At 41.6% G+C, this 27,463-nt stretch overlaps 3 protein-coding genes across 8 annotated transcripts in view; 2 read left to right on the forward strand and 1 right to left on the reverse strand.

Moving 5' to 3' along the window:
- LOC311040300 (uncharacterized protein) overlaps positions 1 to 20,399 on the forward strand; it is a 28,740-nt gene extending 8,341 nt beyond the window's left edge. Inside the window, exons 3-10 of one of the 2 annotated variants that reach the window (XM_084050497.1) lie at positions 6,309 to 6,844; positions 7,227 to 7,385; positions 10,541 to 10,678; positions 11,174 to 11,316; positions 14,037 to 14,207; positions 17,037 to 17,145; positions 17,246 to 18,259; positions 18,359 to 20,399. In XM_084050497.1, coding sequence (XP_083906623.1) covers positions 6,309 to 6,844; positions 7,227 to 7,385; positions 10,541 to 10,678; positions 11,174 to 11,316; positions 14,037 to 14,207; positions 17,037 to 17,145; positions 17,246 to 18,259; positions 18,359 to 18,526 — 2,438 coding nt within the window. In that variant the 3' untranslated portion in view covers positions 18,527 to 20,399. Of the gene's footprint in view, positions 1 to 6,308; positions 6,845 to 7,226; positions 7,386 to 10,540; positions 10,679 to 11,173; positions 11,317 to 14,036; positions 14,208 to 17,036; positions 17,146 to 17,245 lie in introns of both variants that reach the window. The other variant, XM_084050496.1, reaches the window with a different exon arrangement.
- Positions 20,400 to 23,037: 2,638 nt separating this feature from the next.
- LOC311039832 (transmembrane protein 60-like) lies at positions 23,038 to 27,074 on the reverse strand. 2 transcript variants are annotated; one of them, XM_084049834.1, is made up of 3 exons: positions 27,002 to 27,074; positions 24,183 to 24,295; positions 23,038 to 23,408 (listed from the first exon to the last, which is right to left on the reverse strand). In XM_084049834.1, the coding sequence occupies exons 2-3, from the start codon at positions 24,264 to 24,266 to the stop codon at positions 23,091 to 23,093; spliced, it is 402 nt and encodes a 133-aa protein (XP_083905960.1). In that variant the 5' UTR covers positions 24,267 to 24,295; positions 27,002 to 27,074; the 3' UTR covers positions 23,038 to 23,090. The 2 variants fall into 2 exon arrangements, with proteins under 2 accessions (XP_083905960.1, XP_083905959.1); XM_084049833.1 differs by lacking the exon at positions 27,002 to 27,074 and adding an exon at positions 25,050 to 25,192.
- A 67-nt stretch (positions 27,075 to 27,141) lies between these two features.
- Positions 27,142 to 27,463, forward strand: part of LOC311039831 (protein PHTF2) — a 49,350-nt gene continuing 49,028 nt past the window's right edge. For 3 of the 4 annotated variants that reach the window (XR_014600204.1, XM_084049828.1, XM_084049830.1), the window contains exon 1: positions 27,142 to 27,282. The gene's annotated coding sequence lies outside the window, so the exon portion shown is untranslated. The remainder of the gene's footprint in view (positions 27,283 to 27,463) is intronic. The other variant, XM_084049832.1, reaches the window with a different exon arrangement.

Raw genomic sequence — 27,463 nt, forward strand, 5'->3', positions numbered from 1 at the left:
TGTCTTTTTCTCTGCATTCCATTACTAAAAGGGGCTACACCATGAATTTTTTTTTTTTTTAGGTTTTTAGTATTTTTTGGGCTCCCCGGTGTCTCTTGTACCCCAAAAAATATTTTTTTTTAACATTCAGTCATTCATGCTCATTTCATGGATTTCCTGAATGGGCGTGTCTGAACAGGCCATTTCAGAATGGCAGGGCAAGTGATGTCACTTGCCCTGATTTTGCATTGATGATGGCCAGACAGAATTGCTCAGTAGCTCCCCCTGCCCAATAGGACGTTTTGGTATTGCAGCTGAAAAAGCTTGGAATGACAGACAGTCAGATTGTGAGAAAAAATATCTGGATGTTTTTTAGGCTTACAACCTGTTTAAAACGTATTAGGGGGCAATATTTATATATAATATATTTTTTTTTAAATTCATGGTGTAGCCCCTTTAAAGACGATCCATGGTCACAATGGACAAATAATTAACGAACGATGCCAAAATTCCTGAATAATCATGCAGCATAATTTCATTCACCTGTGTGATTTCCATTGCTCAATGTTGCTCCAGTCTACAATCAGCTGATTTAATTATGGATACCCTGTTGGGCTGCTACTCTGTTCTGAATCAAAGTCAAGATTATAGCCGGGCGTATTGGTGTATTATCAATGTTCCCTTTTTAAACTTAAATAGTACACTAAAGTGTGTATCTGAAAACATTAATAGGCAATGTAGTTACACAAGTAAGACGCGCGAACGCTGGAAGCGAACGCAGCTCGAAAATATTGTATATTTACAGACTTTGTGTGTGTGTTTGTGTTTTGACTGTAGCTGCACTTTGGCGCACTCTGTTGGCCGCACCCAGGCAGTGCACTGCACACAGACACACACACACACACAAGCCGAGCAGACTTTCATAGTAAGCTCCACTTGGGCTGTATTACTGTATTGATAGCTGCAAGTTGTGCCAAACAGCGCTGTCCGTCCCTCAGTCTATCGTTGCCGAAAATGGCAGATCTACAAGCTCACAACGTGGTGCGAACAGACGCAGTGTGAGCTTGGAGATCGGCCATGTTTGGTGCGTGACACCGTCGTACGATGAAGTATACATTGCGCTTTTAAAGTGACAGTACACACATTAACCGTTTCTTCAATATTATTTTCCAAAAGTAAAAAGGTCACTTGCCTTCTGTCTGTTAGAAAAGTACTGTATTTGAAGGCCCTAGTAAAATGTAGTGCAAGTGATATATTTTGGTTAAAACAAAGAAAAAAGAATAGAAAAAATAACTATGCATTTTTTGTTTATAAAAAGTTGAAGAGACATGGAGATTTTATAGTAATTATTACAGTACTATTCATAATATAAAGCCATTTGACACTTATTGCACATTATATGAATGGTTGTTTTAATGATAGGCAAATTTTTTTTTTTACTTTTGTCATCTTCATTTAATTTTAGATAGTGGTCAGCCACAAACTCACTGTTACAGCTGGCCAATAAAAAAAGATACCGTTTCTGTTCAGAATGTTTCGCCTCACGTCTTTTTTCTTAATAATAGAAAAAGATCGATAGTGGGCTCGATAAAAGCTCGGTTCGATAAGCAGCCTCGATAAGGTGCTCATTATCAATAAAAATTAACAAGCTCCATCCCTAGGCGTAGGGCACCTCTCATTGCTCACAACACAGTTTCCACGTCGCAACATAATTAATTCTACTCACCACATTTCGGACAAAACGGAAGGGGAAACAGCTTCGTACCGTTTACCGTGCGCACCACCGAGGCAAAACAACACGCCGCCATTGGGATGCCAGGTTGGCCTGCCAGGTTTTCTAAGAACAAGCGCCAGAAACAAGCAACCACCTTCATGAAAAAAAAAAAAAACACCGAAGGGGTCCGTCATCTTCCACGGGCGTCCCCGCGCGTCCCGACACTCCACAGGGGGTCCGCGGACCCCCTGCAACATAAAAAATATAATTTCTTCTAATTTTTTTAATATAGTTTTTTACTTTTGCACATTTTAATCCGACGATTTGGGTACCCCAATATACACGCGCCCACGCTGGGCCCCGTGCGCGGCTGGGGTCGAGGGGGGCGTAGCCCCCCGAGACTCTAGTTCTTCATATCTCTCTCTCCTCTCTTGTAACCCTGGCTATATAGTAAGTTCACTCTGCATACTCATGAGAAGCTGTCCTTGAACCGTGTTGTCTGTTTTGTCACACACACACACACACACACACACACACACACACACACACACACACACACACACACACACACACACACACACACACACACACACACACAGAGAGATGTTATCTGTGTGTAGCAGATGTTATCTTGACCATGACTGGCATGTATTCTCTGAATACACTGACATTTTCAAGGTCTCTGCATTAGCGTTGACCACATAACACAGACAGCAGCATTAAATCCTAAGTAAAACATTGAAACACAGCCCTGCAATGGAAACTCTACATTGGTTTGATTAATGTAACGCCCAAAATATACCCATGACTAATTCAGCAGTCTTGGCGTGGGGCGCAGACAGATAGCGCCGACATTTACCGTCCTGTAGATAGGACCATTGTGCTGGATACACCCCCATGGCGCAAGTTAAGACCATGTGCCATGGTACTAAGTTCCGCCATCAAAATCATCAAATCAAAATCATCAAAATAGGGCCGTGAGTCTGTAAGAGGGCTTGAATTTGACATGACAAGAATAGCTAATGCCATGATAGAAAATACCATAAAATACTACAAATATCCAGAATATGAATTTTGACAGGACAGGAGATGAACTCTATGTTGCCACCATTCACACAGTTCCTACTTGGCTGTGTCTGGACAGACAAGGCAAACAGAGCTGTTGCAGTGTTCATGTGAATGGGTGAGGTAATGTCTTTGAATCACACCAAGAAGATAGATCTGAACTAAACTCAACGGACCAGGTGACATTATTGAAAGCTGATGGGAATGAGAGAGAGACATAGATACAGTTAGACAGAGAGATAGAAAGTCACACAGAGACATGTCTTTAATCCAACGGCGTGTTATAAGTTGACAGACAGAGTGAGAGACAGTGAGAGAAAATCAATAAAGCACATAGCCTTAATGTGTGTGTGTGTGTGTGTGTGTGTGTGTGTGGGGGGGGGTGTATTACATGGAGGATGGCTTGTGTGTTAACAGAGCTTTTGGATTAAGTGGCCATTGTACTGCCAATTCTCTTTCTCTCCATTTCCCTCTTTTCTGGCAAATGTGCTATTGAATGTGTCGGGTACAAGTGTGTGTGTGTGTGTGTGTGTGTGTGTGTGTGTGTGTGTGTGTGTGTGTGTGTGTGTGCACGCATGTACAATATTTGTGTTCATACGGTCATAGCCTGAGTATAATTCAAACAATGGCTGCTATCTTAAACTCACATGCACACAGACACACGCAAAACACAGACATGCACACACACAAAAACTCTGTGCTTCCATTGAATCTGTTATCATACTCACATTAATCTGACTGCATTGTACACACACAACTCTTGGGCCATTCAAGTGATTGTCCTTTTTAGGGGTGCAACTATTAATGGAACTAATCGATTTAATCAATTGAAATTAAATAATACATTTTCTAAATCCTGAAAATAGCAGATCTATAAGCTCACAATTTGTGTGATGTGTTGTGAGTTTGTAAGTGGTTAATCAGATTAATAGATTAGTTACTTATGACATTTTTATTCAAATGTGTTTGTTCTGTTTTGTTGATGTATTATTTTCTTTATTTAAAAAAAAAAAGTGATCTCCTCCACAAAAAAAATGCTTCAATTAATAGAAAAAGTAATCAATAGAATATTCACTAAGGTGCTAATTGATAGTTACAGCCCTAGTCCTTTTGCAAATATCAACAACGTCAAGAGCACACATGCTTATATAATCATTGTGAAAGTGTGAATTGGCAAACACAGGCATATCTATTGTACACACATAGCATGTGAAAATGAACATGCTACGTGTTACTGTGCCTGAGACACTAGAGTCTTAACAGTACTCACTGGACAGGCTGTACTGAACAGTTTGTTGTTTTTATTTAAAAGTCAGAGATAATTAATGGTATATTTATGATGATTATTATATGTTTATAGATGCACATCTCCCAGTATGGGTGTGAATGATACGTGTCGCTTCATTTTTTAAAATCTTCTTACCATACCTAAAATCAAATCAAATCAAACTTTATTTATAAAGCACATTTAAAACAATGGAAGCTGACCAAAGTGCTGTACAAGGTTGAGACAAACAGAACATCAACACAATTCAATAAGCGCCCATAGGCGCACAGACAATAACAGTACATTGTTAAGACACAGTAGTGGATCAGATGGGGACAAAGGTGGTCAAAATAGTAAACCAGAGAACCAAATTTATGGGCAGAGTTTCCTCTTTTGTCAACCCACAGGCCCTCAGGACCCTCTCAGGGGCCCTGATTCAACCACATTTTGACTATGCTAGCACCTCCTGGTACGCCAACACCTCAGTGTCACTGAAGACTAAGCTTCAAACCTCCCAAAACAAACTGATTCGGCTACTCCTCGGATTGGGGCCCATGACCCACCTTTCTCCCGCCCATTTTGCCAGCCTAGGCTGGCTCAGGGTGGAAGACAGGGTTAAACAACTAAAAATGGGACTGGCCTTCAAAATTGTAAACGAAAATTTGCCCGATATGCCCCTATTCCCGCATATCTGAGTAAATACCTCCAAAAGGTTAGTGACACCCACAGTCACAATACCAGAGGGAGCGTTAACAACAATTTGGTACCACCCACCCATAAAACAAACATGGGAAAATTCTCCTTCTACAGCACTGCCACCCAGGATTGGAATGGGCTAACCCCATCCCTCAAAAAATGCAGTTCGCTGGGCTCATTTAAAAGAGCCTTAAAAAATCACCTTTCAGGAGGCCAAAAGAGGAGGTAGTACCATTTTCCCATTAGATAGCCGACCCCCCCCCCCTGTTCTTGTACATATCTCCCCCCCCCCCCCTTTTTTTTTTCTTTTTTTTTTTTTCTTTTTTTTTTTTCTTTTGTTGTACATGTATTATATGTATGTATATATGTGTATATATATATATATATATATATATGTGTATAGATATATATATGGATATATAGATATATATATATATTCTTGCTGTTTTTTTATTTTCTTTGTGTAATGATATTCGAACTGTGATGCCACTATATATGTCTATGAATTGAATACCAAGGCCCTCATTGGAAACAAGTCCGCAAGGACTTTTATGAACGGACCTGTTAGACAAAGTATTTTAAATGTAAATGTGTTGTTTTACATTTTTTTGCCTAATAAAATATTCAATCAATCAATCAAGGGCAATTAAAAGCCAGAGAGAATAGGTGGATTTTAAGGAGGGATCTGAAAACCCCAATGGACTGGGCGGATCGGATGGGGAGAGGGAGGTTGTTCCAAAGTGTGGGGGCGGCAGCAGCAAAAGCGCGGCCACCCCTGGTCCTTTTATTGGTTGGTGGGACGATCAGTAATGACTGATCAGCAGACCTTAGGGCCCTGACTAGAGTGTATGGTTCTATAAGCTCAGTGAGGTATAGTGGAGCTAGCCCATGTTGAGATTTAAAAGCAAATAAAAGGACCTTAAAATTAATTCTAAAATTGACCGGGAGCCAGTGAAGTGAGGCCAGGACAGGACTGATATACTCACGTCTTTTTGTGCCAGTAAGAAGGCGGGCCGCAGCATTTTGGACCAGCTGTAGGCGCCTGAGAGATGACTGTTCTAAGCCGGTGTAGAGGGAATTGCAGTAATCGAGTCGTGAGGAAATGAAGGCATGAATAGCTATTTCTAGTTGTGGTCGGGGGAGAACCTTAGCGAGAAGTCTGAGTTGAAAGAAGCTAGCTTTTACAACGGAACTGATGTGTTTTTCAAATTTGAAGGCGCTATCCAGAATTGCACCAAGATTTTTGGCAGAGGTGCAGATATTAGATATGAGGGTGTCCGGGATGTTAGGGGGTGTGACGGTGTTGTGGCCAAATAGTATGATCTCAGTTTTGTTTTGGTTGAGTGTCAGGAAATTGTTGTCCATCCAGGTTTTTACATCCTGTAAACAGTCAAGTAGGGGTTGGAAAGAATTGTTTGAGTCCAGTTTGATGGGTAAATAAATCTGGACATCATCGGCATAGCAATGGAAGGAGATGTTGTGTTTGGTAAAAATGGACCCGAGGGGTAGCATATACAGTAAAAATAATATTGGGCCCAGTACCTCTGTAACATCCATCTCTTTCTCTCTCTCTATCCCTCCATCCAGCTGAGAAAGAGAAAGCTAAGCTCGGTTCCAAGGAGCTGCAAACCAAGAAGGTGAAGAAAAAAAAGAAGAAGAAACATAAGGATGGAGAGAAACAAAAACGAGTGAAGATGTACCATCGCTCCTGTCAGACGGTCTGCGCTGGCCTGCTCCTCCTGCCCTCCCCTTCCACTCACTCTTCCTCTTCTCCGTTCAAGACCCCTCTCCCCATTCCCTCTACACCTCCCCGCAACAAAAACACCACCCTCTCTTCCTCCTCCGCTCTACCCAACTCCCTCCATCCTCCTCCACCGCTGTACTCATCCATGTACTCCAAGCCCCCACACTTCTCTGGGGTCAAAGCCCAGGTGAGGCCCTCCTATCCTGGGATGTCGGGGCTGGAGTTTGCCCCCTACATCCACATAGAGAGCCAGCCTAATGGAGGAGCACTAGTAGCCCACGCCTACTCCTCCCAGCTCACCTCAAACCTCTCCCTGGAGCAGAGACGACGCTTCGCTCAAGAGTTTGTTACACTGGTGTTCAGTGAGGACTCGTCACAGGTAAAAAATAATGATCATAATAACCATACTACTACACGGTAAACTCTTCAGTGATAATTGAACTCAGAAGGAGTACAAATCGAACCTTACGGGTCCAAATGGTCCCTTGGGGGGGTCCATTTTCTTACAAATTAGAGTTATGCTGCGTTCACACTGGCAGCTACAAGAGATACAAAGCGACACAGTGTATCTGTCGCTGTTGAAGTGTTTATCAACACGCTCGTTGTCGTCATCAAGTGTGCGTCAGACAAGCGAGACACGTATTAAGCAGGGTTAAAAAGAACATTGAACTAGCTGATGGAAATGATTAGTTACAAGCAGGAATTGTGTGAAGAGAGAAGGCGAGTGTAAATGTTTAAAGTGAATATTGACTGTTTTCCAGGCAGCTCATTACGTGATGGGGATCGTCCATGGAGGAGCCGCTTACCTGCCTGACTTCCTGGAGTATTTCTCCAGCAGGTTCCCCACTGCGCCGGTCAAGATGGAGGTCCTGGGAAAAAAGGACATAGAGACTACGACCATGGACAACTTCTACTGCCAGGTTAGAGAGAGAGAGACACGCTTGTATTATTATACTTGTGAGGACATCAACATTGTAGAATGGCATTGAAAATAGCCATAAATAGCCCAGAAATAACCAATGCATAGCCCAGGCATAACTCTAATACTAACCTCTAAACCTAAACTCTAAATGTTTAATCTGTCCAAGAAATCGGAAAAAATATACCCCCAAGCTGTTATTTTCCTAATGCTAAGCCTATCGATTTTTTTTTTTTTTTTTTACCGTAAAACAACCATCTCTCTTGTGAGGACCAGGAACATTGTCCTCACAATGCCTATTTCTCAAATTCTACTATACTTGTGGGGACATTTGGCCTTCACAAGTATAGTAACACAAGTACACATGTACACACACACACACACACACACACACACACACTCACACTCACACTCACACACACACACACACACACACACACACACACACACAGTCCTGCAATGTACTCCACACTAATGTGAAGTGGATACCTGTAGACGTAGGATACTCTTTTACCAGGTGTAAGGAAGGACACAAGTCGAGGTGGATCTTCAATCATCATCTCAGTTTATTTGCGTGCAGTCAGGTTACATACAGCACAGCAGAAGATCTTTCCTCAGTATTTATACACTTTTTTTATCTGACTCAGTCCCTTTGGTTGGGCCCCTTCCTTCCTGATCCATGTCTGGTTATTTCTCAATCTATCAGGCACATAACAACATCTTCCATGTAAATTACCTCTTCTTACTAGAGAATTTAAGAGTTCACTCTGACATGGTATTGATTCCATGAAATAAGAGTTCATTGGTCTGATATCCTGATAACATTTGATTTATATGCTTGCTGTCCTCCTCTTATGGGACCTTCATGGCTCCCTTCCCGGTTCTCTGACATGGACCTCAGACCCATGCCCTAGTATCACTGAATGTCTGCTGAACTCAGAGTAGCTGCTTCCCCAGCTACTCTTCGTGCATGAGTACTTTAACTCAATATCCTGCTCCAGAGAAGGTCTCTAGTTTTACATAGGATCTCACCCCTGCATTGGTTTCTCTTCTACCTAGGATCTCTCCAATTGGCTTTCTGCCACTACAAATGCCATGTCATGTGACTCACTACGCTCTCTCTTTAACTGAATGAAATCACATGATGTAGTACACACAACAGAGATAGGGCATAAGTAGTACATAAAACACAGTTTCTGTGTCTCTATCTTTTTCACATTCTTCTCTCACTCTCTCACTGACTCTCTCTCGCTCTCTCTCTCTCTCTATTAGAGCATCAGTGAGGGAGTCTCTTAACACCCAAACAGCATCTGCTGATGGGAGAAAAATGAGGTGGCCTCTATTGGCGCACACACACAGACAGGGGGATCAGCAGTGTGTGTGGAGGGTGTTATATTGCTGGCTCTGCATTTCTTCCAGGTTGTGCTTCTGTTAACGACCAACACACATAGTGGAGCATGTCTGGAGAGTGTGTGTGTGTGTGTGTGTGTGTGTGTGTGTGTGTGTGTGTGTGTGTGTGTGTGTGTGTGTGTGTGTGTGTGTGTGTGTGTGTGTGTGTGTGTGTGTGTGTGTGTGTGTGTGTGTGTGTGTGTGTGTGTGTGTGTGTGTGTGTGTGTGTGTGTGTGTGTGTGTGTGCGTGCGCGCGCGAGTGCACACGCGACACGTGACGTCACGTCAGGGTGCAAATCAGTTTGGCCTGTTTTGAGACCAATTTACAGAAAACCCCAGATTTGCTGTGAAAGCCTGAGTGTTCAAAGGGGTATTTTGGGGATAGAAGGAGGAGACCCTTTAATTTACCAAATCATTTTGTCTCCGTGGCCAAGACTATGTTTGCCTCAAATCACCGATTGCTGTAAAACATTGCTGGCCCACAATAAGCTACCTGCCCTGGCGGAGACCTATTCTAGTTACTCCTTTTTTCTCTCCAATTTAGTCATCATGCCAATTAACCTTATCCACAAATTGCTGTGTTGCCACTGCTGTTGTATCCTACTCGCTCATCTGCCGAGCAGGTAGTGCCTCCGTCCTAACAGCTGTTGCTTCTCATTACCACATGTTTCGGGATCCCCGAGGGTCCACACATACATACTACACATTATATTCCCTTGCAGAAGGAAGCTTAATTTTGTATGGGATCTGTTTGTGTGCGGTGACGTTGTACCCGTTCTCAGAGTACCCAGTACGTTACCCACTACCATATCAACCAAATATAGACATACAGTACAGGGATCCTGGATGTCGTCAGAAACTGCTCGTGTTGTTGACATACATGAGCATAGCCAATGGTAGTGTTGGCCAATCAGGGAAGCAGATGACTATATCCAACACACAGAGATTCAGTGTGTCCTCCACAGACCTGTGGACAGACAGATACAGATATTCCTGTTCGTTTTTTTTTGGTTCGGAAATCGTTCATTTGATCAACACGGCACTGGGGCACACACCAAGTTTGAAGTTGTTTGGTTGGACGGCACCTGAGTTATGCCCAAGACAGTCACACACACCCCAGATAGATCATGAATTCATTATGCTGTTATTAATTGTGCATGCATTTTATGGATGTGTAGCGTGTGTGACACGGAGATGGGGACAGAGGGAGATATAGAAGGAGATGGGGTAGAACAACACAATTAGTGAGAGACAGCCAAGTGTTTGTCCAGACTTAATGTCAATAGTTAGTGTTTGTGTACGCCTGTGTGTAAGCTATGGATAGTAAAAATATCTCACATTTATTTGATGAAACAGACCTGATGTTGTACTGATAGACACCCCACTGTTACATTATGTAGACATCTCTCTACCAGGCAGAAATAGTTGATACATGCGCACAATTGTAAATAACTCTCTCTCTGTAACTAGGTAATTTAGCTCTGGAGCTCTGTGTGTGTGTGTGTGTGTGTGTGTGTGTGTGTGTGTGTGTGTGTGTGTGTGTGTGTGTGTGTGTGTGTGTGTGTGTGTGTGTGTGTGTGTGTGTGTGTGTGTGTGTGTGTGTGTGTGTGTGTGTGTGTGTGTGTGTGTGTGTGTGTGTGTGATCCATAATGTTGCAATTTTTTACTTAAAACGTCGCATACCGATTATTTGATTACTAAAACACATTTTAGGGCGATGGATTAATAGACTCTCTCTCTCTCTCTGTGATGTCCTGGTGTTGCTCAGGTGAAGAAGACATACAGCGGTGGTACCTACAGAGCTGGGGCCATGAGACAGATCAGCCTGGTGGGAGTCGTGGACGAGGAGGTCGGAGACTACTTCCCAGAGTTCCTCGGCATGCTGGAAGAGTCTCCCTTCCTGGAAGTGAGTCATGGACGGATGGCTGAATGGGGGAGAAACTACCTTTAAACGTTCTCACTGTTTACATTCTGTTGAAGCCATTTCAACATTTGCCATTATTATTATTTTGCTATGAATTATGCCTAATGTGTTGTGTTTCCTTTTTGATATTATTATGAAGATCTGATGTCCAAGAGGGTGACGTTATTTATGTGGGGTGGCACTCTGTGATGAAACACAGGTGAACAGGTGTTCACAGGCCAGAGCGGCAGGGCAAACCATTTTTCAAACACATAGAATAAGCCTTCTATGAACCTTTTTGTTTGTTTTAATCAAAGAAGTCAGGCTGTTCATATTTCTCCTGGAACTTAAGTTAAGAAAATAACTTATAATGACGGGAAAAGGAACGTGCGTTCACTGTGTTAATTCAGGAGCCTCTCTAACACATTCTCTCCAACTCTGTCTGTCTATCTTTCTGTCTGTTTCTCTCTCTCTCTCTCTCTCTCTCTCTCTCTCTAGCGTACCTTACCCTGGGGTAGTTCCTCCATTCTGAAGTTGATGAGTCGTAAAGAGAGTGATGATGGTCCAATCATGTGGGTCCGACCGGGAGAACAGATGATTCCTGTGACCGACACACCAAAGACACCCTTAAGGAGGAGACGGTCAGACACACACTCATAGATGCACTTATTAACACAGACATATGCGGATTGATGCATAGACAACACTGATATTTTCTGATATACACAGACACATACTCTGTTGACAGACATACTAACACACGTAGAGTTTCTCTCTCTCTCTCTCTCTCTCTCTCTCTCTCTCTCTCTCTCTCTCTCTCTCTCTCTCTCTCTCTCTCTCTCTCTCTCTCTCTCTCTCTCTCTCTCTCTCTCTCTCTCTCTCTCTCTCTCTCTCTCTCTCTCTCTCTCTCTCTCTCTCTCTCTCTCTCTCTCTCTCTCTCTCTCTCTCTCTCTCTCTCTCTCTCTCTCTCTCTCTCTCTCTCTCTCTCTCTCTCTCTCTCTCTCTCTCACACACACACACGTGTGGTTAGAGAGCCACAGAAAGACAGACAGGTTATAATTAAAGTGTCACATAATTGCTCCACCCACAATTGATTAATTTATCAAGCAGGGTTGCGAATTCTCGCTCTCTCTCATATAAATAACAAATAATCACATGAATTGAATGATTACATTTTAGTCTTTTTTGCTTGTTTTGCATTGAACAGATTATTTAGATTTAGAACCAAACTAACTAAATTAATTAGGAATCCACACAAAAGAGGTATATCAAATGAAGTCCTATTTAATGACTTGTGTCTATTCTCCAAACAGTCTTGTCTTTGGACTTAACTCTAATCTGATCCATGCATGGAAACTCAGTCTCATTTGACAGTCAAATGTCTGTTGCAGACTTAAAAATAAACAATTCTAGCCGTCTTTACCTTGTTATGTAACTGTGAACAAAAGATAATCTGCATTTTGAAAAATACAAAAAGGTCTTATGTGGGAGACAGACCAAATGTGGAAAAAAGGTTATATGGCCTGATGAGACAAAAGAAAATCCACTTTTTGGCTCTAATGCAAAATATGCCCTATATGTGGCATAAATACTGCTTTTCACCCTGAGAACACAATCACCATGGTGAACCATGATGATGGTGGCATCAGGGCGTTGTTACACATACAGTACGCATCTGAAGAGGAGTAGCCGAAACATGCTGCAACGGGAAGTTCCACCCCCTCACTCCCATAGAATGGAGTGAAGGGTATGTGTCTGTTTCTGACGCACATATCACGATTATTCATGTCATAATTATTTTGGCCAAAATTATTGTCGTTAACAGTAGTACTGCAATAAACAAAATAATGCTCAAAACTCTTAAAATGACGCTGAGAGTAACTGGAACCACTTGACCTGATATTTTGTTAAGAATCGTCTCTACATATGTTAGCTTTTTGTATGTGCTTTTTTGTATGTTTTGTTTTCAATCAGCCCATTCCTATGAATTGTATCTCTCAAAAGAACATTGGAAATTATTTGGTTATGTCAACTGACTGGATTGGATGTTTGCATACACTAAATGAACGGAGCGTAATGGCACAGACGTTCATCAATCGATACAGCCACTTTGGATACGGCTTATAACAGCCTATTAAATGATTAAACTTACATTTGTTGTGCAAACAAGAGTACTTAGTTCACAGGCACTAAACAGGAGCACGAAGGAGCAGATGTTTTAAGGCCTGGCTGTAACCTAGCCTGGTAAACCACCCAGGTCGCAGAAAGGTCTGCTGAAATCAATATATATATTCATTTTACCTGGATTTTGTCGAACAGAGCTGGATGGTTATAATGGAGATACGTTGATGTTGGTACCCGGAGACATTGTTAAGATTACAGAACACATACGTTTTTGTTTAGTATTGAATCCACAGTATTTCCACACAAACATCCTTTTTTAGTGAAGTTAGTTCAGATTCTTCAGTCACCGTACACGTGTGGAATCCTGGATTCGAAATGTAAACACTACTACAAAACTGTATACTATCTAGAAATGACCACACACAAGTACATATCCATATCCCTGCTTCTCTCTATATACTGGATAAGCAACTTGGCAAAAGCTAATTGATCCCAGCATATGACGGATGATATATATTATACATTTGAAATCTCTGTGATACAATTATTGTGAGCATTTTCTATCTGGATAAACTATAGTATCTTATATCGTCCCAGCCCTAATTAGGTCCTCTCATATAGAGTAACTAACAGAAACACAGTACATACTGCTCAATGTAAATGTACATAAAACAATACAAATAATCATCAACACTCCATTTCTCCTCTAATCCTTTCCTCTTCTGTCCTTCTCCTCTCCACTCATCTCTCTCTCTCCTAGCTTTGCATTCATTACTGTCATCCAGCAGTAAGCCTCAGTGCTCAGCTACACAAGCTGGGTTGTCTGCCCTCTCCTGTGAATGTGTGTGATTCTGTCTCTTTTCACCCTATCCTCTCTGTCTGCTCTACTTTCTTGTGTGTGTGTGAGTGTGAGTGTGGCTTTGCAATGTCCCTGTAGCGTGCTGTGTGTGGCTGTGTGCACAACATGCTATACATCTTGGCACATGTATGTGTGTGTTTAACTTTAAACTGATCCAGTGGAGAGCTGACTGCAGTCTTTCTTTTCTTTTTTTCATTGTCTGGCACCACAGTTTTTTATGCTAGAGAGAGACGGAGAGAAATGGAAAAGATACATGTGTCACAAATATTTATTGGCAGAATCTCACAAAAAAAGGGGAGTTTTAAAAAGCATTGCCATTACACATGCTCACCCGCCTGCTCACTGATTGATTGGTACTGGTGTCCATCTGTCTGGCAGGTCCACCAATGAAGTGAGAAACCTTCTGCAGTACCTGCCCAGGATCAATGAACCCAGGGAGATGCAGTTTGAGGATCGAACCCGTGCCCACGCCGACCACATCGGACAGGGCATTGACCGGCACACCACGGCCGCTGTCGGGGTCCTGAAGGCTGTGTGCTGCGCAGAGGGGTAGGTTCAACAGTTTTGATAAGGCCCTAACATGGACTATATGGACTATAACTGCCAGGAGCCACTGGTCTGCACATACTGATACAGTGCATCCACACTATTGTATTATACTGTACTGCTCACTTTACCAACACTACTGTATCCTGCATCCTCTTTTTAAACTTGTTCAATATACTGTGTGGGTGTGGGTGTGGGCGTGGGCGGAGATTTTTGGGATATTACATACACACAAGCAGAAAACACAGCACTTTGCGCCACATTATTTATTGCACAGACTAGAGCTTTAGTCGGGCCTCAAAAGGTGAGCCCGAAGAAATTATGTCAAAACCTGACCCTTTTTTTAAGCCTGAATCCGGTAACAGCCCAACATGTTTCTAAACATTAGAAGCAGCTTTTCTTTCTCCTCATTGTATTTTATGTAGGATTGGTTATTCGTCAAGAATAAGAGTCATGCTCGCTTTTATCAACTATCAATGTCAACAATTGCATACCGTCTTAGTTTCAGTGAGTGGTGAAAAGTATATTCTCTATTTTTACCAAAGTGTAGAAATTGTAAACCTGGTCATTAAGGACATATACTGTACAGTAGCTACATAATCCCTGGCATAGTGTTACAGAGAAGTCTCTTAACACTATGGACCAGAGGCTGCTACGTCAGGTCCCAATGCTCTGGTACCATTTGCCAGACAGTAACAGAGTGAGCAGTATGAAAACATGTCATTATGTGTTTAATGTCCCAAAGTCACGCATCCAACAAGCTTTAAACTGTGCAGGTTGAACCTTCCGTTCCAGAGATAATGGCCAAAACATATTGAAAACGGCCACTTTGAGTTTTGGCCATTTTCGCCAGTTTTTTTTTTATAACACGGCTAGGAAGGTCGGATGGCGACGAACTGGGGGCAGATGCTCCCTGCATCCTCCTGTAGTCCACAATGATCACCGTGGTGACGTTATGATGGAGGCTCTTATCCTGACACTAAAATTACATCGTCTGTAATCAGGAGTTGGTGTCGTCCTTTATCATTCATGACCCATTCGTTCTAAATGCTTCGTCTTTGGCATGAACGAACTCGTTCACTTTCTGAAACTGTTACGTTCAGACTTTCGTTCATGCCGTCCCCGTCCCCCCATCCACAGGACAGGACAGGCTGTTCTTCCCGTGACTGACCATCAGACAAACAGACATGCATGCATATTGCAATTTTAATTGAAATAAAGGTACTGTTGTTTCTGGACAAAAGGCAGATAGTGTTAGCACCACATTTAAGTATCAAAAGAATTAAATATGCATTGTCCTAGACAAAGGACAAGTAGGTACTGGTCAATTAACACGTTTTAGTATGAATAGAAGATGCAAATAGTATGCTACACCTTCATGAACTACTTCATGAACTACATTAAGTTAAAGACATCTAGGAAATCGCATAGTCATGTGAGAGTACTGGCTGCTTTGTATAAAACATTGAATTTGTGTTTGGAAATAATTCTCAACTTATAAAAAAATTACTTTACATTACCGGTATGTATTGTAGTTATTTATTACTTCTACACATTTTCATATTACAAAGAAGATTGTGCAATTAGATCGTGAATTGAGAGTGCTGTGTATATTATATCCATATAATATATAATATAATATATTATATTATATTATATTATATATAATAGCCCATGCGCTCCCCCGGGACTGGAAGCGATACTGAACGTTGAAAGTGAACGAATCGTTTGAACAGATCATTGCCGTGAACATGAACAAGATAGTTTGTTCACTGAAATTAAAGTTTTTTCCCACCACTAATGGAATTTATAGTAGTTTAGTTGTGTGTGGTCACAGGGAGTACAGGGGGGGCTGAGCACACATCCCTTGGGTGCCCCAGAGTCGGTGTGGAGTAGGCGCTTGGTGCCAATCCACACCACCTGGTTACACTTGGAGTGGCTTTTGTACATCAGTATCGTTTGTAGCACATATACTGTATGAAAATTCGGTAGTACTATCTACATGAATATATGAATGGATTATGTACAGTCTCATCAGCAATAAATATAAAAAGTTCTCCTTAACAAGCATATATCACTGTTCAGCAATATGTACATCCTAGCAATAATAGTACGGTAGTCAAACTGACGGCATGACTTTCACTTTATGCATGCATATGCGTGTTAGGTGGTTATACATGTATATCCCTGATGATGCTAACGCAGTACCTGAGCCACGTGTCAAGTGCCACACCTACTGTACTTTCACAGAGAGGGCGGTCTTAAGGCCAGTTTTGTGAGTAAAAATCCATATGATGCTTTAGAGAAAAGTAGAGTGGCACTTTAATTGATTATTATTTGAAATGATTGATTAAATTATTGATTATCAATTATTTTATTATAATTATAATTGATTAAATACATTTGTTTGATTAACTGTTGAACCCCTAGTCTGGTGAACGTGCTCCTTATTCTCACAAGCTCTTCATATGATGGATGAGAGGGGTTGTCCAGGATGGTGATCAGTTTCCTCCTCATCCAGAGAGGGAGGAAGGAAGGGAGAGAGGGAGGGAGAGGATATAATGTATCCTCTCCCTCCCTCTCCCTTCCTTCAGCAGTCAGCAGATCACCCTTAAAAGACCTGTAATTCAATTTTAGAAAGCCAGAAAATAGCCAGACATAATACACACACACACACACACACACACACACACACACACACACACACACACACACACACACACACACACACACACACACACACACACAGAGGCACACCTAGTGTTAACAAATGTAACAAGCATTATCTACCCCATCCTTCCTTTCCCTGTCTCTCTCCTCTCTCTCTCTCAGGTCTCAGCCTTCACGTGTAACCAAAGATGTGGTGTGTTTTCATGCTGCTGATTTTAATGACGTGGTTCAGAGATTACAGCTGGACCTCTACGAACCCCCTTTGTCCCAGGTTAGACAACACGCACACACGCACGCACGCACGCACACAGTCTTAGTACTTTAATTCCCTCTTTCCTTTCTGACACGTTCTCCCTTCCTTTGTCCTGCAGTGTGTGCAGTGGGTGGAAGACGCCAAACTGAACCAGCTGCGGCGCGATGGCATCCGCTATGCCCGCATCCACCTACGTCACAACGACATCTACTTCATCCCCAGGAATGTTGTCCACCAGTTCAAGACGGTGTCGGCTGTGGCCAGCCTGGCCTGGCACGTACGCCTCGAGCAGTACTACCGCAACAAGGAAGAGGAGGAGAAGGAAGAGGGAGAACGGCAGGAGGAAGAGAACAGAGAGGAAATGGAGGTGGTTCAGGACGAGAAGAGGAGGGTGGAGATGGACAGAGAACTGTGGGAGGAAGAGAAGGAGCAGAACACAGAACAGAAGGATGGGGAGGATGAGAAGAGGAGGAAGCTGGAAAAGGATGAAGACCAGGAGGAGGAGAGAAGGGTGGAGATGAAGGAGGAGGAGATGAGCGGGATGATGATAAAGATAAAGGAGGAGCAGATGAGGAGACGTGCATTAACGGAGGAGCGCCTCCTTTGCCAGCCTCCTGCACCTCTTGGCGTCTCCTCCCGACTGCTCCACCCAGCGGATGGATGGATTGGTGGAGAACGAGAGAGGATGAAAAAATCCCACTGCCCTCTATCTCCTCCTCTCCACCAGGAGAACAAGCCCAAAGTGCCCCATCAGCATCGTCTTCATCACCCAGACAGTAGACAGACGTCTTCCAGCTGCCGTTCCTCTTCTAAAGCCTCCTCCTCTACCTCTCTGTCATCTCTCTCTCCTATCTCTTCTCACTCTTCCCCTCCTTCAGTGCCTCTCCCCTCTCAGTCGGAACGAACAGACAACAGAGTCCCACCGGTCCACTCACACACACGGACAAAGACCCTGTCCTCAGACCCATGGATGCCGGGTGCTCATACTTCAACATTCGTACCGATGGGTTTAATGCCAGGCACACAGGTGGACCCACGGACACACACACTGCAGGATAGACGGACACACAGCACGGATGACACACAGGATCAGAGGAGGCAACACACGCACCAAGGATTGCACACACAAAAAGTAATACACACACACCAGGCAATGCACACACAAAGACTAAATGCAGGAATTCACACAACCCAGCGCCTCCCCCAAATAACCTCTCCTCCCTCCTACCAGGCTCCAAAACACCTACACCATCCACCCGCTGCCCACCCCTTCATCCCCCGCTCTCCACCATCTCGGGCTCCATGTCCTCCCCCCTGGCCCACACTTCCCCCACCCTCGCAGCCCACACCTCCTCCCTCTTCCCCTCCACCGAGCCCCCACAGCCCTCCTTGCATGTAGCAGAGGAAAGAGGTAATTCCTAGGTTCGTTTTTGGACATGAGGATATCTCCTTTTTTCTTTTTCTTTTTTAAAATGCTGCTGCTTCCATACAGCTTTTACTGGGTGTAAAGCACTGTTCAAAGGAAGACAGAGAGAGAGATTATTGATAGTGTAAAGCAGTGGTTTGTAACCCCGGTACTACTGGTTTTCCATCCTACTAGGATGTTAATTGCACTCACCTGGTGACCTTGTCATTTTAGCTTCCTGGTCAGGGACTTCGTTAGACCTGAGTAGAGTTGTGAACCGCTGATCTAGAGTTTGTTTAGACACTGTGTCTTACATGTCTTACATGTCCACCAGGAACCATCTCTTCACAGCACTTGCTTCTATTTGCAATGCAGAGGACTGGGTTGTTGTGCTTCTCTCAGCAGCAGCGTAGCTTGGTTCTAACTCAGCGCTGTATGGTGAGAAGATTGCAGCTTTTGGCAGAAGGAGAGACTCATTTCAAATAGGGCTGGGCGATATGGACAAAACCAAATATTACAATATTTTCTGACCAATTACAGAAAATTATTATGGAGATGACAATTGGTGCTTTCAGAAAATACCCAAAAAATCGATGTTTGATAAATAATCATCAGTAATGCCATAACTAAGTGGGTAAAGGAAAATAATAGAATAGCTAGAACAGTTGTGTTTTGTCACTTATGCCATATCATGACATTACACTATCCAAAATCTCAGACAATATTGGTATAATATCTATTGCCCAGCCCCAATTTCAAATGAGTCTTTCCTAGTCATTGCTCTGCGAAGTCAAACTTGAACCTCACTGTACTTCACAGGAAATGCAGGCATTAATTCATACAATGTATGTGTCTGCAGAGATAGCTGCCAGTTGAAACAGAAATATGGCAGATAGAGGGGCTTAAGGTTGATAATTCATATTTTGGAATAAAAACAATTTGAATGAATACAAATACTGTATTATAGCTGTTTCCAAATTGATCATTCTCAGTTATGTTTCGGTACACAGAGTTTTAGCCATCAGTTTGGTTTGGATTTGGACAGTGAGTGCGGGTGGAGTCCAAGTCAGGTTTTGAATTTGTAAGGATCCATTTATGTAAGAACCCGGGGGAAATCTGAAGGAGGATCTCTTATTTCGGAAAGAAAATGATGAAGTCTGGTGACTGACATTGCTGGTCCCTCATTGGTAGAAGGTCCACATTATCAAGGTAGCTATTGTTGTAGTAGTTGTAACCCTATTGAAAGGATGTCCTGTTGTATGTTAGAATAACATATTCACATGAATGATATCCAAAGCTTGTGTCTACATTGTGCTGCCAAATTCAAAATTCTCGATTTAATCTAGATTGTCTGAATATAACATCATAAGCTAGTGGGGTCAGAAACCAAAAATATAGATTTTCTTGGTAAGGTGTTGTAGGGAAAAGTGTTTGCTCCTTGGAGTGGGAGATAACAGAGTCTTTGTGGGCCGGTTTGCCTTGTGACTCGATTCCACTGACATGTCCTATAGGGAATCTGTTTTCCTTTGATGACCTTTTTTATATATATAATATCAGAAATCTGTCCTGTGTCTCTGCTGAGAGTAAAGCTCCAGAGGTCTTGCTGAAACCCAGACAGGAAGCTATAACTATGTATATAAAGTTTTGTACAAATGAGCCCATGGGAAAAAGTTATAATAATCTTCAGGGCCTTGTATTGTTGTTTTCACTTATATTATTTATCTAAAATGTTGGGTTTTATTTTATTTCTGTGGTTTCTAACTCACAGCATTGAGTGTACATAAGAGGTTTTGTAAAGCGGTTCAGACATGTGTGATTTCTACTTTCAGTATGAGCCTGGCTAATAAAAAGGTTCAGTTACGTCCAAGTCTGTCTCTGTTCTGTCAACACACTGCCTCCAACTCCCATTCCTCCCAAAACAATTATTTCCAGTAAATTTGACTTGCTGTACTGTTTTTTTTCTGCTTTCGCATAAAGGAACCGTAGACAGAAATGATTTGCCATGAACCAAGAATGTATCATTTTAATACTGACAATTGGGGAGCTGTGTAATAATTACCTTGCCGCAACATGAAGTGGCTTATCACATAGGTGGAACACAATACCTCTCAGTGTGTGTGTATGTGGCCATACCCTTATCAGTGTGTAACTGAGAAAAAGGTGATACATATGAGACACCTGTGCCTCACTTTCTTTTTGGCTGTTCCTTCACAGTCTCAGTACCTGTCATAAAGGATCTCAGAGCTTTTATGTACTAGCATCTGACTAACTCTGCTGTCTGTTGTTCTAGAACAGTGGTTCTCAATACTTTCGGGCCGCGACCCCCAGAAATAATCATATTTTAACTGGGGACCCCCACCCTGGCAAGCACTTGGAATGTAGGAGTTGAGGCATTACAAATTACCCCCAAATGTGGGGGTCCCGACCCACAGGTTGAGAACCTCTGTTCTAGAAAGCCTTATTTATACTTTGTTGCGCAACAGTGTCATTCGCCCAAAAAATTAAATCAAGTTATTTTGGACTGAAGGCTCCTACTGCGGCAATGGTGACCTCAGCAGTTTTACTGGGCAACATGGCAGCCGACAGCACACGCACACAGTCTGTTAGATGTTCTCCACAGTAGGTCTATAATTCAGGACTGGCGCATGTAAAGTCAAATAGGACTTGTGCTGCGTGCGTGTGTGCGTGTGTGCATACATGCACATCAGGACTCCCAGAGGACCTGGGTTGACCTTCAAGAGAGACAGAAGCACATAGAAAGATTGAGGGACAGGAAATGACTGAGGGAAAGAATGTGTGAGTGAGAAGAGATTGAAGTTATAACAGTGGATAAGTGTGTTAATATACTCTGCAAAGAGCGAGACCCCTGGGCTAGGACATTTGACAGATTTCTTGGCTTTGATGTCAAAACTGGAATGTCTAAAATTAGGACAACGCACATTATGATGGTAAGTAAGTGTATTTCAGCTAAAGTGTCTTCTGTTCTCTTCTGTTCCAGTTTAAGAAACAGTTATACAACTTGGACTCTGGTAAAGCAAAGCTTCCCCAGAATTAATATGCTTCATTTTAGTTTCAGGTACAAATCATTTATTGTCACATCCATTCATAAACCACATATTTAAAGGTGTCATGTCAGAGCGTCCATTTCCGTTTGCCATGTATTTTGTTTATATTCTGTTAAACATTGTGCAGAAAGGAGACCAAGAACTGATTTGAAGTATCAGATTAAACAAATGGCATAACACATTTAAAATGTTCACTCAAACAGTATCAGTCAGTCAAACGAATGTGTGCTGTCTGAAAGTTTTCTTTCAAATTCATGCACAGTAAATACAGGAGAAAGCAATAGACAAGCCAGAGTTCAGGGTAAGCATAAACCACATGATAGTATGTTTAAGTGCAGCTTTGACTGAACTGGTCTGTGGTCAAACTGCTGTAGCGTAATACTGATGAAAAGTTTGAGTACTAGACAGGTATTGAATATGTACAGTTACAGTAACATAGTTCCAGGCGACACACAGTGTGTTAGTTCAGCAATTCATCCTTTCATGTAGTTCTGTACTAGTGTACTATTATATATATACAGTGTTAAATTGTACAGCATAATAGATTACTTAGAAATTATACACTTAAATACAATACTTTACATAATACAATAATACATTTCCTTCCCAGTGTCATCTACACAGTAATCTCTCCACAGGCTCCACCACAACCCCATACTACCAGATTTCTAACTACTTGAACTAAGAAACCCAAACAGCGCTCCGAGTAGCCTTATTGTGCACATGAACATCCACAATAACCTTTAACATGAAGTGGAGCCGCTCAGTGGGAAGAATACTGTGGTTGTAATGGGCACTGGGCAGCTCCCAGATTTAAATGCGTTTCACTGTATGAATGCAGCAAAAGACCTCCTATGCCCAGTCAATTATCCATGGATAAAGTTTAAAATTAGATGGAGGTCAGAGCCTTTAAACCTCTCCTCTCAGGTTAGGTTAGCCCCAGTTCTAAGAAAGAACACCGATAACGTTTTAGCCACCGCCTTTTATTTTCCAGTCAACGTCCTGTTGTGGTTAAAGGTTAATACTTGAGTCTGGGAGATTGGTCTGACTCCCCCATTTTAAGCAGAGAGAATAATACCTGGGCACTTCAGGAGCAGACTACCCAAATAAAATATACCGGAGCGCTCGGCTGGTCTGCACGTGTTTATTATTTTGCAGGGGTGACTGACGTTTTCGACTTTTGTCTTCCTCAGAGTCAAATGGGTCCCCATTTTAATCCATCTAGACCGGGAACGCAGCTGTGTGTCATTTTAAGATTTTTTTTTGGCTATTCAAAAATAGCAGATCTACAAGCTCATAGCGCGGCACCGAGTGCCACGCTATGAGCTTGTAGATCTGCTATTTTTGAAAAATCGTGAAAATGTGTGCAAATCTTTGAGTATGTTTTTTTTTAAATTATTATTATATATTGTTTTGTTTTTTTTGTTTTTTTGTAAAAAAAAAAAAAAAGGATTTAGAAAACATTTTTAGAATCGGCTTCAGGTCTTAATGGGTTAAGCCTCCCTCCTCTCAGGGAATATATTAAGCCCCAGTTCCACCAGCGCTCCCAGCAGCATGCTCCACAGCGGCACGCAGACGAAGGTTAGTTTCAGGTCGGCCAGTCTCTCCAGCTTCGCGCACAGCGTGAGGCAGAAGGCCAGCTGGAGCAGCGTGGCCGTGAGGTACCACACCCTCACACGCAGGTCTGGAGAGCCGTTGCGCGGGTCGTAGCCCGGCTTGCAGCGGCCCGCCATCTTGACAGCCAGCATGAGCACGAGAATGCCATCAAAGACCCAGACAGGGAGGAAGATGAGGAACCAGTTCCATTGCACCTAGTAGGAGGAAGGTGTATGTAAGGTAAGATATACTCAGTGGGTGGGAGAAGTACTCAAATGTTTTCAAAATTTACATGAGTAAAAGTACAAAAGTACCAAAAATAATAGTACTCATTATGCAGAATGTTCCGTTTCACAAGATATGTCTAAAATGTATAAAAAATATTTTGAAAATAGCCAAAGTTCAAATAGGGCTGAAGAGGTTAATGTATTTTTTTTTCTCACCTACAATTATTTAATAATTGTAATTATTTAATAATTGTAGTGGAGTAAAAAGTACAATATTTGTCTCTAAGATGTAGTGGAGTAGAAGTAAAAGTATAGAAAATTGGAGTAAAGTAAAAAAAACAACAACTCAAAAGTGTACTTAAGTACAGTACTTGAGTAGATGTACTTAGTTACTTTCCACCACAAAACTATACTATACAAACTATACAATAAAAACTGGTCAAACATTGGCCAAATTATCACATTATATAAGAAAGAGGCAACAATTGTGAAAATAGCAGATCTACAAGCTCACTTGCGAGGTGTTGTGAGCTTGTAGATCTGCTAATTTCACAATATGTATCTGTTGAACCAAATAAAACTACATTTGAATGCCTTAACTCCTACATTCCAGGGTGGGGGGTCCCCAGTTCTAATATGATTATTATGGGGGGTCCCGCCCGGCCTGAAAAGGTTAAGAGCCACTGAGTTATTGTACACTGTTCAGTCTACAATCTGGCATTCTGAACCATGTACAAACACCATCCACTGAGGACTAGTTACCTTTCCATCCAGTTTGAGGACCAGCATGATGAGGAAAACCAGGGTGAATATCCATGTCAACAGAACCCTCTGAGCCAGAGACATGACTGTCTGATGGTAGAGCTAGCCTAGACCTAGACAGAGAGAGAGAGAGAGAGAGAGAGAGAGAGAGGGGTTTTGATTGAGATTCTTAAATTATTCTTATGCACTGTAATTGTAATATATATATATTTTTTACATCTATAGTTTTTTACTGCATTCAAATGTCCCTTTGTGTGTCCTGAATAGCTGTAGCCTATTTCCAATTCTAATGTCATTATTATTATTTTATTGTTTCATTTATTTAATGATTTCTGTAAAGCACAAATGTCATTGCCTTTATTATGTTCATTATGTGTTATTGTTAACGTTATGTAAGACAATAAAAAATAAAATAAACTGAATTGGAATACCGTCTGCAAAAGGAAATACCTTATTATTACAACGCTATTATCTCGTTTTGTAACAGTAGTGGTAGTAACATTTACTCAAGTACTGTACTTAAGTACAATTCTGAGGTATTTTGTTTTACTTTACTGGAGTATTTCCAATTTTAACTTTACTCCATTACATCAGAGGCAAATATTATACTTTTACTCCACTACAATTATTTGACAACTTTAGTTACTTGTTACCTACGTAAAAAATGTGAGTACTTTTTCCACCACTGCTGAGGACAATGTGTAAAAGGCACAACCACATTTACTAACAATGATCCATAGTATACGGTTGACATTCATTCATATCTAGCTAGTATGTTTTCATTTGAGGTTGACAACAGCTAACGTTAGCTTATTGCAAGATGAGAACAACGTTACTGTTAATTCAACAACCACGTTATTACGTTACCTTATTAATTTAAAGCGTTTCCAGTGCGACGGGCATCATTTTGGTGTCGAACGAAACCCAATAAATGTGTTCTAGCTCATCTTATGTGTTTAAGCGACAGTGAAACATGATAACAGTATAAACGTGCTAACGGACGAACGCACTGTTGACATATTTTGTGAGAGAAACAAGCAACCAGGTCTATGAAAACAAACCCAAAAGAAGCCACATGAGCACTTAAACCTGATATAAATTGGCTATGAAAATAGACGATATACAAGCTCACAACGGATTGCGATGCGACGCGTTGTGAGCTTGTAGATCTGCAAAAGCTCTTGCAATAAAATGTGGAATATTTTGTTTTTTTAAATTAAACATTCTAAAAAAACGCAAACTACCAATATTTACAAGCAACTTTACAGAAAAAGAAGCCCAAAGTCGCTTATAATAGTCAGACATGGCAACGCTGGTTCCGTTATGTGCGTTGATCCCGCCCATTGAAGACAGGGATTGGTTGTTTCTCTTTACTGTAATGTATTCGATAGCCGTCATTGGAGATGTCGCTCGTGCCAAATTCTTACCGTAAACGAAGTATATACGCGCATCAATGATTTAACCAGTGTTGCCATCTCGGCTTATTATAAGCGACTTTGGGCTTCTTTTTCTGCAAAGTTGCTTGTAAAAATTGGTAATCGCGGGTTGCGGTTTTTTGGGGCTTGTTTATAAAGTGCAGTTGCTTATTTAGGTTTGTTTCCATTTTTTTATAATTATTTAGACCAGTGTTTCTCAAATATTTTCATCAACATATTTTGTTCCCAGGGGAGCATTTGTGTTGTTATAATATGTTGATGAAAATATTCCAAATATTCCACATTTTATTTCAAGAGGTTTTGAAAATAGCAGATCTACAAGCTCACAACGCGTCGAATCGCGGTTTAACGTGCTCATGTGGGCTTGTTTTCGTAGATCTGGTTGCTTATTTCTCTCACAAAATATGGCAACGCTGGATTTAACACCTCCACGTAATAAGTCCTTATTGCCGCCAGAGGTGAGTAAAGTACTGTCACTTTCACTGCAATTGAAACATTTATCCTTGTGATTGATTGATGGAATACTTTATTAACGGTGGTGCGATTATACAATGGTGTTAAAAGGATAACACAAAAAGCCCCAAGGGCTTGTTTCCGTTGTGGTCCTGCTTGTGTATTCAATTCATCGAGACATTTAAAGACAATCAATCAAACCCACGAACAGCAACATTTAATCTCAATCTTAAACTGTTACATTTAGCAGAATCGACGTGTAAACTCTCTTGTCACGATGATAACGTGATTCTACATTGTATTATAATAAGTACATTTACTCAAGTACTGTACTTAAGTTTAAAAAAAAAATGTTTTACTTTACTGGAGTATTTCCAGGTTTCAGTACTTTTACTTCTACTCCACTTCACCTCAGAGGCAAATATTCTACTTTCACTCCACTACAATTATTTGAAAACTTTAGTTACTAGTTACTTTATAGATTTAGATTATTATTACAAAAATACATTACTCAGCCCTATACATTTCGCCATTTGAAAAAAGCCAATCTACAAGCTCACAATACGTTGCATTGTAGATCTGCTATTCTAGTTCATTTACTTTTTGGTACTTGAAGTATATTTGATACCCAATACTTTTATACTGTTTTACTCAGTACATGTTTAATTCCGGACTTTTACTTGTAACAGATCAGATAGTATATCTACATTGGAGTATTGATACTTTTACTTATAGCTGGGAGGGAATTCATAAAGATTGTGGGTCAGGGTGCCCTGGCCTTATACCCATACCTAACACCATGCCAAAAATCAAAAACTAGTCACTAAGTGCACGATCTTTATGGTTGTTTTGACATATTCCTTCCCAGCCATTAAGTAAACCATGTGAGTACTTCTTCCATCACTGTCCACCAGGACAACTGGATATTACCCAGGGACGCATCCAGCATCCAGGACACATACTAGGATTCGGGACGCAAATGCTCTTGCGCCTTTACAGCGTTACTTTCGGCCTGGAGTCGAAGTAGCGTTTTCACGGTCTATGGGTAGAAAGGGAAAAGAGAATCACTTCAAAAACTATCGACCACCACACCAGCAGCACCATACATTCAGCTTCAGCAGCACACACACAATGGAGCTGGTGGGTTCCATCCGTACACTTTAAATAACCTTGAATACACGCGAGGTCGTCAGTCCAGAGGAGTTCACGAGGTAAGCCTGAACGCTTTATAATTACTGAAGCATGTTTGAACAGCACTGATCATCAGGATGTCATGTTTTAAAGGACTGCTATTACAGTGTTGCCATGTCGGCTTATTATAGGCGACTTTGGGCTTCTTTTTCTGTAAAGTTGCTTGTAAAAATTGGTGGTTGCCGTTTTTGGGCTTGTTCT

The sequence above is a fragment of the Gymnoscopelus microlampas genome, assembly GCF_963454915.1.
Source record: "Gymnoscopelus microlampas genome assembly, chromosome: 23".
Lineage (NCBI taxonomy): Eukaryota > Metazoa > Chordata > Actinopteri > Myctophiformes > Myctophidae > Gymnoscopelus > Gymnoscopelus microlampas.

Excerpts from the sequence above, each read along its gene's own strand:
- LOC311039832 (XM_084049834.1), bottom strand. The coding sequence starts at position 24,266 with ATGTCTCTGGCTCAGAGGGTTCTGTTGACATGGATATTCACCCTGGTT. Across the intron at positions 23,409-24,182 it reads TCCTCAAACTGGATGGAAAG|GTGCAATGGAACTGGTTCCT; the intron begins GTAACTAGTCCT and ends TCCTCCTACTAG.